General features: G+C 32.5%; 2 protein-coding genes across 2 annotated transcripts; both read right to left on the bottom strand.

Moving 5' to 3' along the window:
- Positions 1 to 959: 959 nt before the first annotated feature.
- Positions 960 to 17,650, bottom strand: LOC143051611 (WD40 repeat-containing protein SMU1). The gene is made up of 12 exons (XM_076224508.1): positions 17,522 to 17,650; positions 15,767 to 15,977; positions 14,590 to 14,742; positions 13,788 to 13,938; positions 12,239 to 12,327; positions 11,558 to 11,698; positions 7,293 to 7,388; positions 6,234 to 6,361; positions 5,379 to 5,480; positions 4,494 to 4,686; positions 2,974 to 3,126; positions 960 to 1,744 (listed from the first exon to the last, which is right to left on the bottom strand). Exons 1-12 carry the CDS (start codon positions 17,545 to 17,547, stop codon positions 1,646 to 1,648), a joined length of 1,542 nt encoding a protein of 513 aa, XP_076080623.1. The 5' UTR covers positions 17,548 to 17,650; the 3' UTR covers positions 960 to 1,645.
- LOC143051610 (uncharacterized) lies at positions 8,236 to 11,342 on the bottom strand. The gene has a single exon (XM_076224507.1). It carries the CDS (start codon positions 10,763 to 10,765, stop codon positions 8,747 to 8,749), a length of 2,019 nt encoding a protein of 672 aa, XP_076080622.1. The 5' UTR covers positions 10,766 to 11,342; the 3' UTR covers positions 8,236 to 8,746.
- Positions 17,651 to 17,653: the final 3 nt, after the last annotated feature.

The raw sequence follows: 17,653 nt of genomic DNA, 5'->3' as shown, positions 1-17,653 counted from the left end.
ACTGTCTAGCCGAGGACATATTATGAAGTCATTCTTTCCAATAGTACAAGAGAAAACAGCGATGAAAATGTATGTTTGACTAACGGATGGACAAACAAGGGATATGAAGTTTGCCCCATTCTTTCATGTAAGATTGAGCATCGGTCAAAAAATGTGCTGTCTAATAAATCAAAGGACTATGGGTAATTTTATTTTTTGAACCGAAAAATAAAAATATTGCCATTTCAATTGGTTGGATTTCCATTGTTTGATGCAGGAGTTTAGACATTTCAGTTTGAAATTCAAAGCCAATGATGCTTGTCATTTTGTTCTACCTTTTAAATTTATGTATTTTTACAGTCATTGTTCTCTGCAACAGAAAAATGATTTAAATCTATGTTTTAATAAATAATATATTCCTTGTTATTTTTCTGAATGAATTTTATTAGATACTAGTAGCCTAGGCAATTTCATGATTTTTTTCTTCAGTTTTCAAACAATGAAAACTGGTGCTAAGTGACTTTGTCAGTACAGTAAAAGCAAAGAAAATAAAAAAGATAGATTCAAGGTAGGGATGGCCATTTCTTTACAAGATGACACCACTGCACACCTCCAACATTCAACATTGAGCAATGACCATCAGACCATTATGAACTCTATAGCTAATGGCAATGGATTGATTGAATGGTTATTTTAACATTTTTTTAGTTGAGTGAATTCACTTTCAGCACGATTTGTTATATCACAGCAGTCAGATTTTATTGGTGGTGGAAGCAGGAGTACTTGGAGAGAACCAACAATGCTTGGAAAGAAAACTGGCAAATGAAACCAAGACATGATGGGGGCTAGATCACACAACCTCAGTATGAAAAGGCAATTGATAAGTGTAAATAAACTACTAAGAAAACTGTCACAAACCATCAGTTGTGGCAACAATATACATGATATAATTTAGTACATAAAATCAACCACAATACAAATATCTTCTATTTTTATTGACATTTTATATATTTATTTATACATAATGAATATTTACAGTGACAACAAAAATGATGGAATTAAAATAATACTCAATGTCGCAATCTTTTTAAAAAACATCAACTTTGTGGTATTTTTACCCAATATTAAAATTATTGCAAAACGTTCAAAATTGACTGTGTAGAATCATTTTTTTAAGGTATGTTTCAACTTATTAGCTCTGACAATTGATGCATTATTTCTTGCAGAATATTTAAATATATGTGTCTATGATTTCCTTGACCCAAGCTTTTCTTTAGTTATTCTGCTGATTAATACTGTCAAATTTTATTTTCTCTCTTGAAACAATATTTTTTTACTTTGACCAAAATATATTTCACACCACCAACAGAAAAAAATTGCATAGAGGATCCAATAAAATGCATCTGAAAATTAAAGATGCATTTCTACACAAAAGACGTAAATACCCATTTGAACCAATTTTAAGAACATTATGAATATTTCATAGTGTTTAAAACATATAGGGACAGTTTTCATTATTTTCAATACATTTTATAGGAAATCTTAAATATCTTCTTGTCCTTTCAGCATATTAAATCAAAATTCAAACACTTCAGGGACCATCTCAAACACATTTTCTTCACTTAGTCTTTCAAACAAATGTCACATTAATTATCGAACACATTGATCAAGGTTTCCATATTTTTAATAGTCCATCTTCTGAGTAAGTCCCCAGTAAATTTTGATGTGGATGATGTGTTATTCCTATTACATCTTTTTCATGTACCTGTAAAGAAAGACAAAAATCTGAATAATTTTTCATGGATTTTATTTAGGGGGTCTCATTGGGGGTTCCGATCCCGGATCCCGCTTACTGTTTTGTCAGATTCCTGTATCCCGCTTACACTATGTACGTAAGCAATTCTCATTTTTTTGTCATTTCCCGGGTCCCGCTAGACCTCATTTCCCGTTTTCACGACACAATAATTTGACTTTCACGTGTCCCGCTTACAAAAAAACGGCAATCCCGCGTCACGCTTGACCCCAATGAGACCCACTGTTAAATACTTCCTTCAGTAGCTCATTATATTTCTGAGTATTTTAAGGAATTGTTGTCTTATAAACATCATCACAATATACTTTTTGTTCTTTTGTGCAATTGATTTATTGATATATGCAAACAAACTCTTTGCCTCACAACAGCTTGATTGTTTGATTGATTGTTGTTTAATGTCACTTTCAATGCTATTGTGATATTTTGTGGCTGTCATTTTTATCTGTCGAGAAAGACAAGAGTGCCTGGAGAGTAGGTAGTAAAAGTCAATTAAGATGTAAGTCTAGCACACCAGCCTCTTGTGGGAATCTAACTCACAACCTTTGTGTTGACAAGATTGTGATACAGTAGTTCAACTACTTACACCACTTTTGTTTCATGCATTTGTTATTGCATATGTTGAACAATTGAAGAAAATGTGAGAATATTATTTGCAATTTCTGGAAATTTTACATACAAAAAAAACTATCTTAATTCAAAATATATTATTTTTCTAGAAAACATCAAACAAATTTCTTAATTTACATCAATTTATTTTTTATTCTGTCATGGTTGAAATATAATTTTACTGAAATTCTAGTATATGAAGATACAAAACAATGTTAAAACTCATCACTGTCAAGCCGTTGCCAAAAATGAAGTCATTCAGTTCAGTAATAATGTTTGAAAAAAATGTGATTTCATAGCATTTGCAAAATAGTTGAAGACAGTTCTTATAATACTTAATATATACTACAATTCTGCACTATAAAAATGCTTGACAAAAATAAAGTCATTCTGTTCAAGTAGTATCTAAGAAAAGTGTGATGAAAATATGATGGAAGAACAGACAAGATGATTGACAAATATAGAATATACTACCGTCTCTAATGAAGGGTATAAAAATACACCTGTTCTCCACTCACAAAATTATTTCTACCAATATTTGAATTATAATAGCATGGAATCTAGTGAATACTTACAGTTAAAGTTCTCTCAAGTTTGCCGGTACTAATACAGAAACAATATAACACCATATCTTCTCCAACACAATAGATCCATTCTCCTCTCGGTGATAATGTACAACAAACAAAATCTCCTCCTTCTCTCTTACCACTGGAGAAACTTCTGACAATCTAAAATTAAAAACCTCACATTTAAGTTGATTTATTATTAATTAAGGTCCTTTTTTCTAAGTTTAACTGTTTCAGTTTTTATAGATTCTTATTTCTGAGACTGTGAACGTTCCTGATAAAAGTAAATCCAGGAAAGCGCCTACACAGCTACTTTTGCATTTAGTACTGGAAATCTACTTTTAATATTCAGTACTATTTTGTTACTCTAAAATTATTGTAATATTTAGGTACCTGTATTTTACAGTACTTTATTTGTACTTGAAATTTAGGTACTACAGATTTTTGGTTACTACCGTTACATTTTCAGCATTTTGAAAGTTTTTCTATTTCAAATCGCTTTAAGTTATGATTTTCAAACATGGAATAACATGAATAATGTATTATTTCTGTACCAAGATATTTAATACAAATCAAGTACATGTACTGTAAAATACAAGTACCTAAATATTACAATAGTTTTAAAGTAAAGAAATAGTACTAAATATTAAAATTAAATTTCCAGTACTACATTTTTTTAGTGCAGAAATAGTACCTATGCAAAAGTAGCTGTGTAGGACACATGAAAATTATATGGTGCTGTTTTCACTTTTTTTATTTAAGTTGTACAGCTTAAAAATAAAAATAATAAACATGAGGGAGGGTAGAAGGGGTCCTGATCCCGAAATCCCGAGCTTAAAAACACGAAATCCCTAAATTCGAAAAAAAGAATTCCCGGATCCTGAAAGGGTCAATCCCGAAATCCCGAGCTTAAAAACACCTGATCCCTGAGTCCCGATAAAGGTCCTACCCCCCCCTCAAACATGTGATCCCTCTAAATAATAACATACCCCTTTTATTAAAGCAACTAATGGCATGACATAGCCTCTTTGTTTACTTAAGAATTAGTACTCTGTAAATGGGAAATTGATAAGCAATGAATGTAGAACATATCACACTCACTTGAAGCTTGATACCAAATTTCATGCTTCAGTTCTTTTAAAGAACATCATAGTGAAATGAATGGAGTAAAGCAGTACAACGCCTCCTTCTGATCTTAAAATTAAAGATCTTTATAAACAGGTATCATTGAAAAAAACAGAAAACAAGAATGTGTCCATAGTACACAGATACCCCACTTGCACTATCATTTTCAATGGACCTTGAAATTCGGTCAATAATATAATGTGGCATTGAAATTAGAAAGATGGTATCATAGGGAACATGTGTACTAAGTTTCAAGTTGATTGGACTTCAACTTCATCAAAAACTACCTTTAACAAAAACTTTAACTTGAAGTGGGACAGGTGGACAGACGAATGAAAGAATAGACGCACAGACCAGAAAACATAATGCCCATAAATGGGGCATAAAAATATCATGTGACATACCTGGCCTTGCATGTTCATAATGACAACTGTATTAGATCTGTTACAGACGACAAACTGTTCAGCGTTCCTCGGCAAAGGATGCACACTATGTACTGTGGTGTCACTTCCTGCTGTACCGCCAAGAGATTTAAACGTGTTTGAACATTCCGTTGTTTTGAGATTCCAAACTTTTATTGTTCCATCTGAACTGGCACTGAAAAAAATACATAAAGGATGTATCTAAATGTCTCACGCAAAATTGATAGGTCATCTCAAAGTTCTATAACTTGTAACTTAACCATAGAAGTCAATACATACACAGTTTTCATGGTTATTTTATCTTGTTAATCAATAGATATGAGAAGATATGGTATGAGTGCCAATGAGACAACTCTCCGTCCAAGTCACAATTTTTAAAAGATAAACCATTATTGGTCAAAGTATGATCTTCAACAAGGAGCATTGGCTCACACGGAGTAGTAAGCTGTTGCTAACAGTAAGCAAGACTATTTAATTGTTTAGTTTAGACAACTTTTCTAATTGGTCATTACAGCAATTTGCATTGAGTGTGTAGGTAAAGGTATTATCTTTGGTTAGCTTGCTTGCTAGCTGAACCGTGAAGTCATTATTAGGTAAGGTATACTACCCTCCTTTAGAAGTAACCTAGTCTTACAGTTAGGTTATCTGTCGGACTAGTCTACTTTTAAAGGACGGTAGTTAACCTAACAGTCACAAAAAGTCTCAATATCTTCTTCAGGATTCTAACCCAGCATGGGATGCGACCTTCTATAGTTGATGATTTTCAATTATTAGTACGGCATTGTCTGGCTATTTTTTTTTAGGAAACGGTCTTATTTATATTAAAATGTGAAACCCTTGCACTTTTGCATTTGATTTTTGACTCACCTTAGTATGTGATGGTTGTCTTGTGTAAACACTGCATCATTTACAAAGGATGTGTGACCTCTGAACTCCTTCAGTAGTTTGCCAGACTTCAAACCATGGATTCTGAAAAAGATAGCCTCTTTACTACATGTACTAGATTGCATCACAATAACCAGACTTAGATATAATAAGGATTAATATGATTCTGATATTTATTCTAATAATATTTTGTACATGAGAATGGGCATAATACATGTTTAAAATTGTAATATGCTGTGTTGCCTTTACACATATACCAAGTTATACTTAAAATATAAAAATAAATAAAAATATCTATCTATCATTACCAAAAATAAGCAGTTAAGAGTAAAAATCACAAAAATACTGACCTTCAAGGAAAATTCAAAGCAGAAAGTCCTTAATTGAATGGCAAAATCAATAGCTCAAACATAGCAACTATCAAAATGACAGAATAGAAGGTTTTTGATCTGTTTGGTATGGACCACACACCTTTAAGGTGGTACCTAACACTACAGGGAGATAACTATGTAAAGTCAGCTAAACGTTTTAATTACGTTGTGGTGTAAAAGGAATATTAAGCTTCTCAATGATCAAAATTGGTGTTTGTCAAACTGCTATATAACCAGTGTAATTTTTCTGACAAAACGGTTGGTTCAAAATTTTTGAAATTTTTATGTTTTTGTTGAAGGGTCAAAGTAAATACATAGTCAAAATTTTATGAAAATTAAACGAGCCAAATTAATTTTAGTGAAAGTGTTGGGTACCACCTTAAACCCTTTGGAAAGCACATATTTGCCTCAAAAGAAAATCTAGATATTAATTATAACAACACAAAGAAAGTTTGTGACTGCTTACCTAATAGCCTGGTCGAATGAACAACTCAGTATTTGACTGTTGTCTTTAGAAAAGTTTACACAGGTTATACCCTTTGTGTGACATCTTTCTATTTTTCGTAGACATTGTCCTGTTAAAATTTTCCACACCTGAAAAATTCCATAATGAAATTTGTAAAACATGTATGTATACAGAAGAATGAGAAATAAAATTTCTAAACTCAAACAATAAAAATATGTGTATGATGCTCAATGTAAACATTATATACCAATTCAATTTCCTTGTTTTATGGTCAAGTTTTATATCTAACATCATATGTTGTCAGTTGTATCAGTTTTCTAAAAGTAAATCACATATTACACAAAAAATAAAATGTGAGCAGACTAAATTCAAGAAAATAACAATTTTGACCAAAAAAATACTGAAATTTAACTGCCAATGTAAACAAGAATGTGTCCAAAGTACACAGATGCCCCACTCGCACTATCCTTTTCCATGTTCCATGGACCGTGAATATAGGGAACATATGTACTAATTTTCAAGTTGATTGGACTTCAATTTTATCAAAAACTACCTTGACCAAAAACTTTAACCTGAAACTCCCACTTTCATTTTTCTATGTTTAGTTGACCGTAAAATTGGGGTCAAAAGTCTAATTTGGCTTCAAAATTAAAAAGATTATATCATAAGCAACAAGTTTACTAAGTTTCAAGTTGATTGGACTTCAGCTTCACCAAAAACTACCTTGACCAAAAACTTTAACCTTAAACTCCCACTTTCATTTTCTATGTTCAGTGGACCGTGAAATTGGGGTCGAAAGTCTAATTTGTCTTTAAAAGTAGAAAGATCAATTCATAAGCAACAAGTCTACTAAGTTTCAAGTTGATTGGACTTCAGCTTCATCAAAAACTACCTTGACCAAAAACTTTAACCTGAACGGATGGATGCACAGACAGACACACAGACGAACAGAGCCACAGACCAGAAAACATAATGCCCCTCTACTATCGTAGGTGGGGCATAAAAAATGTAACCGAATGAAAGAGTGTGAAATCCACAATCAACCAAAGCCAAGTTTACCTTGAGTTTTCCGTCTTGTGCTCCTGTTGCTAACATTTCAGCATCTCTACTAAAACACATACATAAAACAGCATCGTCCATCATCATAAAATTATCCTGAAATAAATAGAATTCATCTGAATAAAAGTATACAGGATTATTCAAAATTTCTCAAAATAATGCATTATACATTTTAATTTACAGAGCTGGTAACATTAGAAAATAAGAGGGTGTCCTTTTCATAATCAGGAGATTAATTTACATGTTTTGCACAACTGTTAAATCAATGCAAACATTTCACTTCTGAAAAACATTAAATCTGGACAATCAAAGCCTTATACAGTCAGTAATTTTGCACATCTCAAATGTTTATATGGCTGCAATTTGACTGTGCATAATAATAGCAAAGATGCAGAATACACCTCAAAGATCCCTGTTCAGTGGGGATAAGGATGGCTAAATATTTTGTTATATACTGCAGCTGTGCTATTTGAGCAGTCAAATTGCATTGACCGTATATTCATATGTGATATACAGTCACTGACCGTATATCACCTTGTTTATGACGTTGACAATGTGTTTCCGTGGAGTTTTATTTATGACGTCAATAAAACATACAGGTTTGCGGCAATTTTACGTTGTCCGCTCACAATTAAAGAATGACGGTTTTTACCCTAAATACTTAATTTTGAACAGTTATAAGAGTTGCAGTATATAAAGAATAACCATACATTGTCTCGAAATATCAATCTGTTATTTGTACTCGGCTCGAAACAGGTAGAAATGCTCGGCACAGCCTCGCTTTCTACCCGTTTCTAAGCCTTGTACAAATAACATTGATATTTCGAGACAATGTATGGTTATTCTATATTTCTCACTTTCTGTGTAGCACTGTATATATTTTCCCTTTTTAGTTTTTGCCATTATATTTGTTTTTTTGTTCATTCATAGTTTTTTTTTATGTCTTCTCATAGATGCCAACCCCCTTTTGACACAATCAGTAACAATCTATCAAATTTTCAGTAATTTTGAAAACTTTTCAGTAATCATTCAAAAACATGCATTTACCAAATAAACACTGACGAATTGATGCAAAAAGATGTGCAAAAACATGTCTCTTCACATACATGTATGTTATCTGTAGTATGTATTCCATTCGTAAGTTGTTCATAATTAGTCTTGTTTCTAATAGACATTTTGATTGACATTTTTGTACCATTGTTTTTGTTTATTGGAATTTGTTAATGTTTACTGGCATGTTCTTTTAATTTATATATTTTGTATGTCCCTTGATGTTAGTACATCTTATATCAATGACAATACTTCAACTTGGGTGTTGGAAGTAGTTTTATAAAAAGAATAGTAAAGTTAAATGTTTTAATGTGACAAGTACATTGTTCATAATCCTTTATGAGTTCACACTGTCAAACTTAAAACATATATAAAACAGTCAATTAAATTCTGGAACTGGACAGTCAATTCTGTAATGCCTGGTATGTTGCTGACTTAGCACTTTTCAATTGTTTTGGTGTGTAAGTGTGTTCATAACACTTCTTGTCTGTGGAGGTCATGTAAGTTTTCACAACCATCAAAGAAGACAGAGTTGACACTGATAAATTAGGCCGAGTTTCAGTTCTATTTTTTCTGACTTGGCTGAAAATTCTTTCACTGTCAGCATTGCTGTGTGGGATAACTAGTATGCCAAGCATTAGTTTAGACAGTTCTGAATACTTTGGTTTTCCATCAGTTCCCTTAATCTTAGCAATCATATTCCAAGTAGTGTCAATTCTCTCTGCTTCAGTGATGTCAGGCGAAAGATTCTCAATTTGATAATGGGAAAATTGGACTTCTAGTTGATCTTTCATGCTGTTTTTATCTGATGCAGTATCAGATACTAGTGCCATTGACAACTTATCAATAAAATATTCTACTGAGCAGAACTTTTGATTTGATCTTACTTTTACATCTACAACTTCTGCATGGTGTAAGAGAGGGTCATTTACAGGAAGTTTTTTTATTATATAGTCACAAGCAGCCATAAAAAACTCTCTGATGGATTGATAAAAAGTTGTTTCTTCTTCAGAAGTGAGTTTGACAAGTCTCAAGTGAATTCTGGTTTCTGCTCCAATGGTAAGGTCTTCCCTACTTTTTTGATTTTTCCTTTCAGTGTAATTAACTTTTAACAGATTACTAGTGGATGTGATAGATGAAGGCTTCACAAATCTGGTGTATAAGTCAGTTAGTAATGCAAGAATTTCTCTCCTTAATACATAGATTAAAGGTTTGTCACTCTGTAGAAATGTGTTAAATGAATCAAATAATGGAATTGTTTGTTTCAGAAAAAGACAGTACAACTTGGTCTTTGGACTACTTAATAATCTGTGTACTCTTTCTACCCTTGATGGCAATATGACTTCCTTTTGTTTAGGTTTAGATGTTTTGTCATTTGAAGCTTGCCTTGCCATAAATGTTGATGGATTGCTTGGTTTAGAAACCGTAACTGTGTTAGTTTTTGATCCAGAAGGTCTTGATTCAGTTTTTGATTTGTCTTTTTTTTTATCAGTTTTTTGTTTTTCTTCATTTTTGTCAGTTTTTGCTTTGCCCTTACTTTTTTCAGATGTCACAGTTGAGGTAGCATTTTTCTTTTCCTTTTTTTCACTAGCTAATTTTTGTTTTTCCTTTTTTTTCTTTTCGATCTCATATTCTTGTTCAAAAAACATTTTCAGTGCATCCCACTGCTCAAGAAGTCTTTCTAAACATTTGCCCAATGAAAGCCATCTTGTAGCAACATGTTTTAAGATTTTGTGGGTTTTTATTTCACACATCAGTTGACAGTTTTTTAATTCTAAATTACGCTTAGAACTTTTATCTAAATAATAGTAAATATCAACAAGCAAATCTTCAAATTTTATTGGTATTTTCTGAGCTGCTTTCTGTGCAGCGATATGTACAAGATGACAAGGACAACCACTTATATAGATATTTTCATTCTGATCGGCTACAAATTTAGCAACACCCTTGTGCTTTCCAGTCATCACTGACGCATTGTCACAACCAAATGAAACACAATTTCCCCATGGTATGTTGTATTTCACAAACTCCCGATTGAGCAAGTTGAAAATATTTTCCCCAGTACAACTTTCATTACAACTTGGCATTGATAACAAAGCAGTCATTATCTGATCAATTTCTTTATTATAATAACGAACTACTATGGGATATAGTTGTGTGTTGACATCATTACTGCCATCTGTAGCACATGCAAAAAAGGTTTTTTGAAGTGTTTCCACAATAGTTTCAATTTTGTCTCTTGAGAGATTGTCAATTATTGCAGACGTTTTGGTTCTTGCACAACCATACTTTTTAGCAATTTCAGTGTCAGGAAACATTTTCCTGAATAAAGGTCCTGCGTGATCACTGACGGCAATTGGGACGTTATGTTCTATAATAAAATTTGTAAATAACATTTCTGCATTTGTGACTTGGAGTTCCATTGGAGATACTCTCTTTTCAAAAAAAGATGAAAGCTTCGAGTTGTTATTTTGGAGATTTGCATTGCTCTCATGCTTTTTGGACTCGACATGCCTTTTACAGTCGTCCCGACCTCCGTGCAAAACACTTACATCTTGATTGCAGTATGTGCAAAACACGCAATTTTCCTTTGTTGACTTTATAAGGCATGGGTATTCGATTTAATATTCAGCCCTATATCGCTGACCCTTGGCTTTCTTTTTAATTTTGGGGGCAGACGGCCCAGACTCTGACATTTTTATTCTGCAAAGGAGAAGAACAGAAACGGGGAAAGCCACTAGAAATCATGGTTCAAATGCGTGTTTGACTCTTCGGAAGTCAGTTAGTTACCTAACGATACTCGATAACTCCCGAGAAAACGGAACTGAAACTGGAGTTTTCTAAAAACCGGACCATGCCGGAGAGGCAATGTAAAAAATCCGCGTTTTTCAAAAATTGAACGGCGGCGACTAGGAATCCGTAAATATTGGACTATTGACCGTAATAGCGTAGTTTTGATGGCAAAATCGTAAAACTACGGGAAAATCGTAATGGTTGGCATCTATGTCTTCTCTTTATTTTGGTATTTTCTTTAAAATAATAAATTGAATCCAGCTCAAATCTATGCTTAAGGCTATAGATCTTAAATATGCAGTTAAACGTTGTTTTTTCTCAATGCATTAAGTCTCACACTCTGATTTAAAGGATGAAAACACCAATAAAAGCACTTTTATCTAAAGCATGTAAAGTTTCTAGAGCCTCATAAAAAGACTTACTTGTGCTTGGTATCTCAAATCTTTTCTTATTTTGCCTGTAGTAAAATTCCAAACTTCTATAAATCCATCTACTGACCCAGTGACCAGATATTGACCATCAGGAGAAAATCTGGCACATTCAATGTGAGCTTTTTGTCCAAACTGTAAAAAGATGAAAACCAGATGATCACATACCAATTTATAATCATGCCATGTGGATAATATTATTTTCTTATTATTTTTCATAAAAATACTGTATGGGTAAACTATGTTGAACTAAATTTAAAATTGATTTTACACAATAATGTAGAATAATTTGTAGTTTTGATTTAATTTTTTATGTATAAAAAATGTATATAGCTATTTTAACCATGCTATTCTGACAAATTGGTGTAGCTTTTCCTTGGTATTTTTTCTCAGTTGTAAAGAATATTTTGATATTCAGTTGTGTAAAGATTTTTTTCTAGTTATCTTTATTCAGTTGTGAACAATATTTTTTAGTTGTTATTTTATTCGGTTGAGTATTGTACTTTTTTCCTTTTTAGATTAGCTGTGTGCAGAGTTTTTTCCTTGATTTGGTTGAGTAAATTTTTATTTTTTTTTTATTTTTCTCAGTTTTGTATGATAGTTTTTCTCAGAATATTTGCATTTTTTGTGTTAGTTTTGAAACACATTTGCAAACATTTTTCTCTGGTTCTTTACCTTAATAGTTTTACTAAGCTGTGTAGGATATTTTTCTTCTTCTTGTTCCTTGACTGCTGCCTTTCCTCTGAATACATCTATTGTAGTTCCTAAAAGATAAACATTAAATAGAATATTTTGCTTATATAAAAATCATGCAATAGGTATGATTACCAATGATACAATTATCCACCAAATTTCAAATGAAGTAGATGTAACACTTTTTTCATAGAAGTTGAAGGTATAATAAATTTCAACAACTTTCTGATGCAGACTTATTTGTACTCAAAACCTATGTTCTAAATGCTCTTAGGAGCAGAATATGTTTCATATAATTGACATGGGGCTGTTTTATAGGAACATATTCAAGTTAGACCAAAGAAAAGCAAATTTCAAATATATATATGGGTGGGTGTTTTTCTACAGTGAAAGTGTAAAAGAAATTCTCATATTGCCTTCAAATCTGTCAAAATAAAGTAAGAAACATTCAATCTTTATTCACTTGACCTTCAATTTAAAATCGTAAGTAGAGATGGCTTACGCATAAATTATGTGTGTTCAGTTATTAAAAGGAAAAAAATGTCTATATGGAAGATGAAACAAAAGTAAATCACTTGATTGACTGATTCAATCAAAAAATCTGCATTCTTATACAGGTAAAACAGATGTTACTCTATATTCTTAACCTATAATACAAAATTAACTTAGAACAAGAATGTGTCCATAGTACACGGATGCCCCACTCACACTATCATTTTCTATGTTTATTGGACCGTGAAATTGGGGTCAAAACTTTAATTTGGAATTATAATTAGAAAGATCATATCATAGGGAACATGTGTACTAAGTTTCAAGTTGATGTAACTTTAACTTCATCAAAAACTACCTTGACCAAAAACTTTAACCTGAACTTTGCACTATCATTTTCTATGTTCAGTGGACCATGAAATTGGGGTCAAAACTATAATTTGGCATTAAAATTAGAGAGATCATATCATTGGGAACATATGTACTAAGTTTCAAGTTGATTGGACTTCAACTTCTTCAAAAACTACCGTGACCAAAAACTTTAACCTGAAGCGAACGGACGGACGCACAGACGGACGCACAGACGAACGGAGACACAGACCAGAAAACATAATGCCCCTCTACTATCGTAGGTGGGGCATAAAAATCCAATTGCATGAGTTTGCTATCCTTCATGCTATTTGTATATTTATATAACTTATATGACTCAGCAGTCTTCGGAGGTCAATTGTCTAATTAATAAGATGACTTAATACACAGGAAACGCTGCTACATATTATCTAGCCCATGCCTTGTAAATTGTTTATTTTAGACTTTTTCCATTTGGATATATGTTTTAGTATGTCATAAATCAAATATGATAATTTGAGTCAAATTGCAGAACATGAATTTGACAGCAATGGCCCATTAAAATAAATCTATGGTCAATTATGATCTGGACAAAATGGCAAATAGAGCTTGTGGAAATAACAGACTGCATAAGCTGTAGTGTAGTTTTACATTTCATTCTGTATGAAGTTCATACTATGAACTATAGATTTACCTGGAGGCAACAATCCTTGATGTTGCTGCCATTTTAAGGACTGTCCCAGTAAAGCCAACAAACGAGATGGTGGAACTACATTAACTTCTCCTGATAAGGCCTGAGCAATGGCATTTCTCCTTCTTTCCTTTGTCTGACCTTCTGGATATGCCTGCAATAAAATATATATGTAAGGAGGTTGTTTATTTTGACCAGTAAAATTAATTGCCAATGAATATACATTTCCCAATGAATATTCAATTAAAAAAATAAGTATGTTGCTGGTATTTGTCACTGTGAAAGCCAATTGATATTGTTATGTAAAAGCTTATAGTGAAGTTTGACTAGCCAGCAAGTTTTCTAAATGTCTTGTATGACTCATTATACCAATAATTACCTCCCATGGATCAAAGTATGACCAAGCCAGTATGCTTTATAAATGTACTTATTATTACCTCCCTCGTTTACTTTTACAAGTGTATCATAAGTATTATTCACATGTATGTCTAGTTGTACTTATAAACCAACAGGTTTTTTTTTCTTCTAATTTTCATGAGGTTTTTTTTACTTACCTCCCTTGGATCACCTAGCCAACATGTTTTGTAAATACATACATATTTCTCTCTGTTTTTAAAATTACCTCCCTTGTTTGATTTTCTAAGTGCATCATATGTATGGTTACAAGAGAACAATTATTCGTAATGCATTTTCCAAAGGGCACCACTGCTGTTAATTGTGCTCTTGTAACTAATACATAAATATCTGTTGTAATTATCTCATATGTTGTTTTTTTTTAAATTTCTGTCTGTTTGGTTGAACTCACCTCCCTTGGATCAAAATATGACCTAGCCAACATGTTTTCTAAATGTATATATCTGTCTGGTTGGTTATGTTTCATCATAATCATGGGATCTGTCTGTCGAAGTAATGTCTTTGCAGCTCCAAGCTCACGTAATTCTACCAACTCTAATACAATCTAAAAATATAAATATAAATATTTTCATGAATAATTAATATTTTCAGATTAATATGTAGGACCCCCTTTATCATATGAATGAAAGGAAATGCCATTGCAACCCAAAAATACAAAAAAATAATCTTGGTAGAGATACCTTGTATCTGCACATACTGTCTATGCACAATGAGGAACAGTCAAGTTTGAAAGCCAAATACATACAACATTTTTAAGTAGAAACTTAACAAGAGCAGTCAAATTATCTTTAAAAGTTAGTTTTCCTGAAGGAGATTAAGTAATATATATTTTTGTGCCATTATAGCTAGCACCTAGCTACATATACCATGTATCCAAAAAGTTCAAACAGTTCTTGATGTGGTTGTTTGATAATTTAGTTCCTGTATAGGTTAGAAAATGACTTCTCTTGCGATCTATGACATTGCTTATTTATTCAAAGCATATTTTTTATTCCAAGTCTGAGTGCTTGTATAGCTTGTGGCAAAATGAGCATTGTTGATGGCCATACAGTGACTTTTTTAATAGTTGTTAATCTCAGTGTCATTTGGTCTCTTGTGGAGAGTTGTCTCATTGGCAATCATACCATATCTTCTTTTTTATATTGTTGTCAATGTGACATTCATTTTGTCAGACCTAAGATCTTGCCTGTTTATTTATATAATCTTTAAGGTGGTACCCAACACTTTCACTAAAATTAATTTGGCTCGTTTAATTTTCATAAAATTTTGACAAAGTATTTACTTTGACCCTTTGACAAAAATATAAAAATTTCAAAAAATTTGAACCAACCACTTTATCAGAAAAATTACACTGGTTATATAGCAGTTTGACAAACACTAATTTTGATCATTGAGAAGCTTGATATTCCCTTAACAACACAACGTCATTAAAACGTTCTGCTGATTTTACAGAGTTATCTCCCTGTAGTGTTAGGTACCACCTTAAGTTATTTTATTAGTTTGTTGAAGTATCTCCCTTCCTTGTAGCACATTAGCCCTACTACCATTATTTTGAGCTTAGACCTCACCTGTTCATATAAATCTATAAGTTTTTGATCAGGGAGTTTTAGTGTCTGTATGGCTTGGAGCACACTGTCCCAGTGACCACTGTTGATGTCGGAGACAAACCCATCTACAGAATCAACAGTATTCAATGATGTCCCACTCTCTTCTTGTAGAACTGTAAGTGTCCGTAGTAAATTGTTTTCCTTGAGATACTGCTCAATCAGACGAACAACACTGAAAAAATAATTTAAAATAACATAAGCATTGTGATTTGATTTTCTGTGCCACTTTAAAGCACTGCTTTTGGGCATTTCATGGCTGCCATTTTATATTTGTGGATGGAGCTGGAGAAAATCTTCGACAGGAAAACTGACAATCCTGGTCAATTTAGATTGGAATTGAGTGCAACAGCAGACGCGGGGTTCCAACTAATAACCTCAGTGTTGACTGGCTTAGTAGTGATTACAGTAGTAGATACTTATAATTAGACAACTTGACCAACAAGGTCCATTATGAGCATTGGTGACTATAAAGGAAATTTACAGGAAAATAAATATTGGTCTGTGATAAACATACAAAATTTAAGGTCCAAACCTGGAGACCAGTAGGCATCTGCAGTAGGGTTACCAAGAACCGCCATATTCCACCTTCCAACACCAGAGTCTTTCCCGAACTAGGAAGAAGAACAACCAAACAAAAAATGCAAAAAGTGCCACATTATTATTATTAACCTAATAGAAATTGCCCAACTCTACTGTCTGTGCCCCAAGTCCTGTATCTTTCAAGGCTCAGCTTCGTCATAAGCTTTAAATGACATGTTTTTAAATTACACCCATTCTTTTTGTTTATTAAATTTCAAAAATATTACATGCACTCACTCTAAAATGTGACAGAATAGTCAACCAGTTGACAGTGGCTGCTTACAGGAAGAAGAAGACAACATGTACAATGAGCTGTCAAATGTACATGTAGGTTAAAGCACACTAAAGTATGTCCTTGTTTGTATACTATGATGACTCTAAATAGAGCTTATTTTATATGGGGACATACAGAAGAAAAATCAATAAAATAAAAAAAAAAATCGGGAAAAATTTCCTGAAATTTTCAATGTATACTTATGAACTCAAAATCGTTCAAATGTTTTTTTGTCGCTTTTTTTTAGTTTGCGCAGAATGCAGAAATCTACTTCCTTCTTCTGGTCTCGTTGTAGCACTTGAGACTTTGAGTAGTCTATTAAAATATAGGAACTCAAGGAACACAATACCAATATTTCATTTTTAATAATTAATAATTCCTTGTCTTTGTCTTTGATATGAATGTAAAAACGTTACCTGATGCATTGTGTTTCTTTGTTTACATTGAACATGACGTCATAACTTAAATAATGTCACAAGTAAAATCCCTAACAACAGAACCAAAATCGAAAACATTACTGTTTTTCCGTTTCTTTTTTTTAACAAATATGTAAGTTACAAAAAAAATAATTCGTACAGACTTCGTCCTTATTCACAGGTAATGCCTGTCTCATATTATTCATCATGATTGGAGTGTACCATTGCAGGTGCTCATTTATAATATGAGCTGGATTGTAGAACTTTTTTAGGGAAATATCTAAAAACTGAAGCTGTAGTTAATGTTTATCTTAATGACATGACTACAAGATGGAAACAAAAGAGTGTACGATGTTAAAATTCAATGTACACTGGTCCCTATGCGTTATATAAATAGTCAAATGCAACATTGCATTGATGAAATCACAAACAAATAGAATCACTTACTCTCTTTGCTCGATTTCGACAGCCATGCTTAATGTGATCAGTGTTCGTGGAAATATTAAAGGACCATTCTTTCGTCCGTTGTTTAAAACGCACGTACGACATGTAAACAATGTAAATCATGTGACATTAAAT

The sequence above is a fragment of the Mytilus galloprovincialis genome, chromosome 11 (assembly GCF_965363235.1).
Source record: "Mytilus galloprovincialis chromosome 11, xbMytGall1.hap1.1, whole genome shotgun sequence".
NCBI classification, from domain to species: domain Eukaryota; kingdom Metazoa; phylum Mollusca; class Bivalvia; order Mytilida; family Mytilidae; genus Mytilus; species Mytilus galloprovincialis.
Note: the sequence above shows the minus strand (reverse complement) of the source record. Positions and strands in the feature narration are given on the sequence as shown.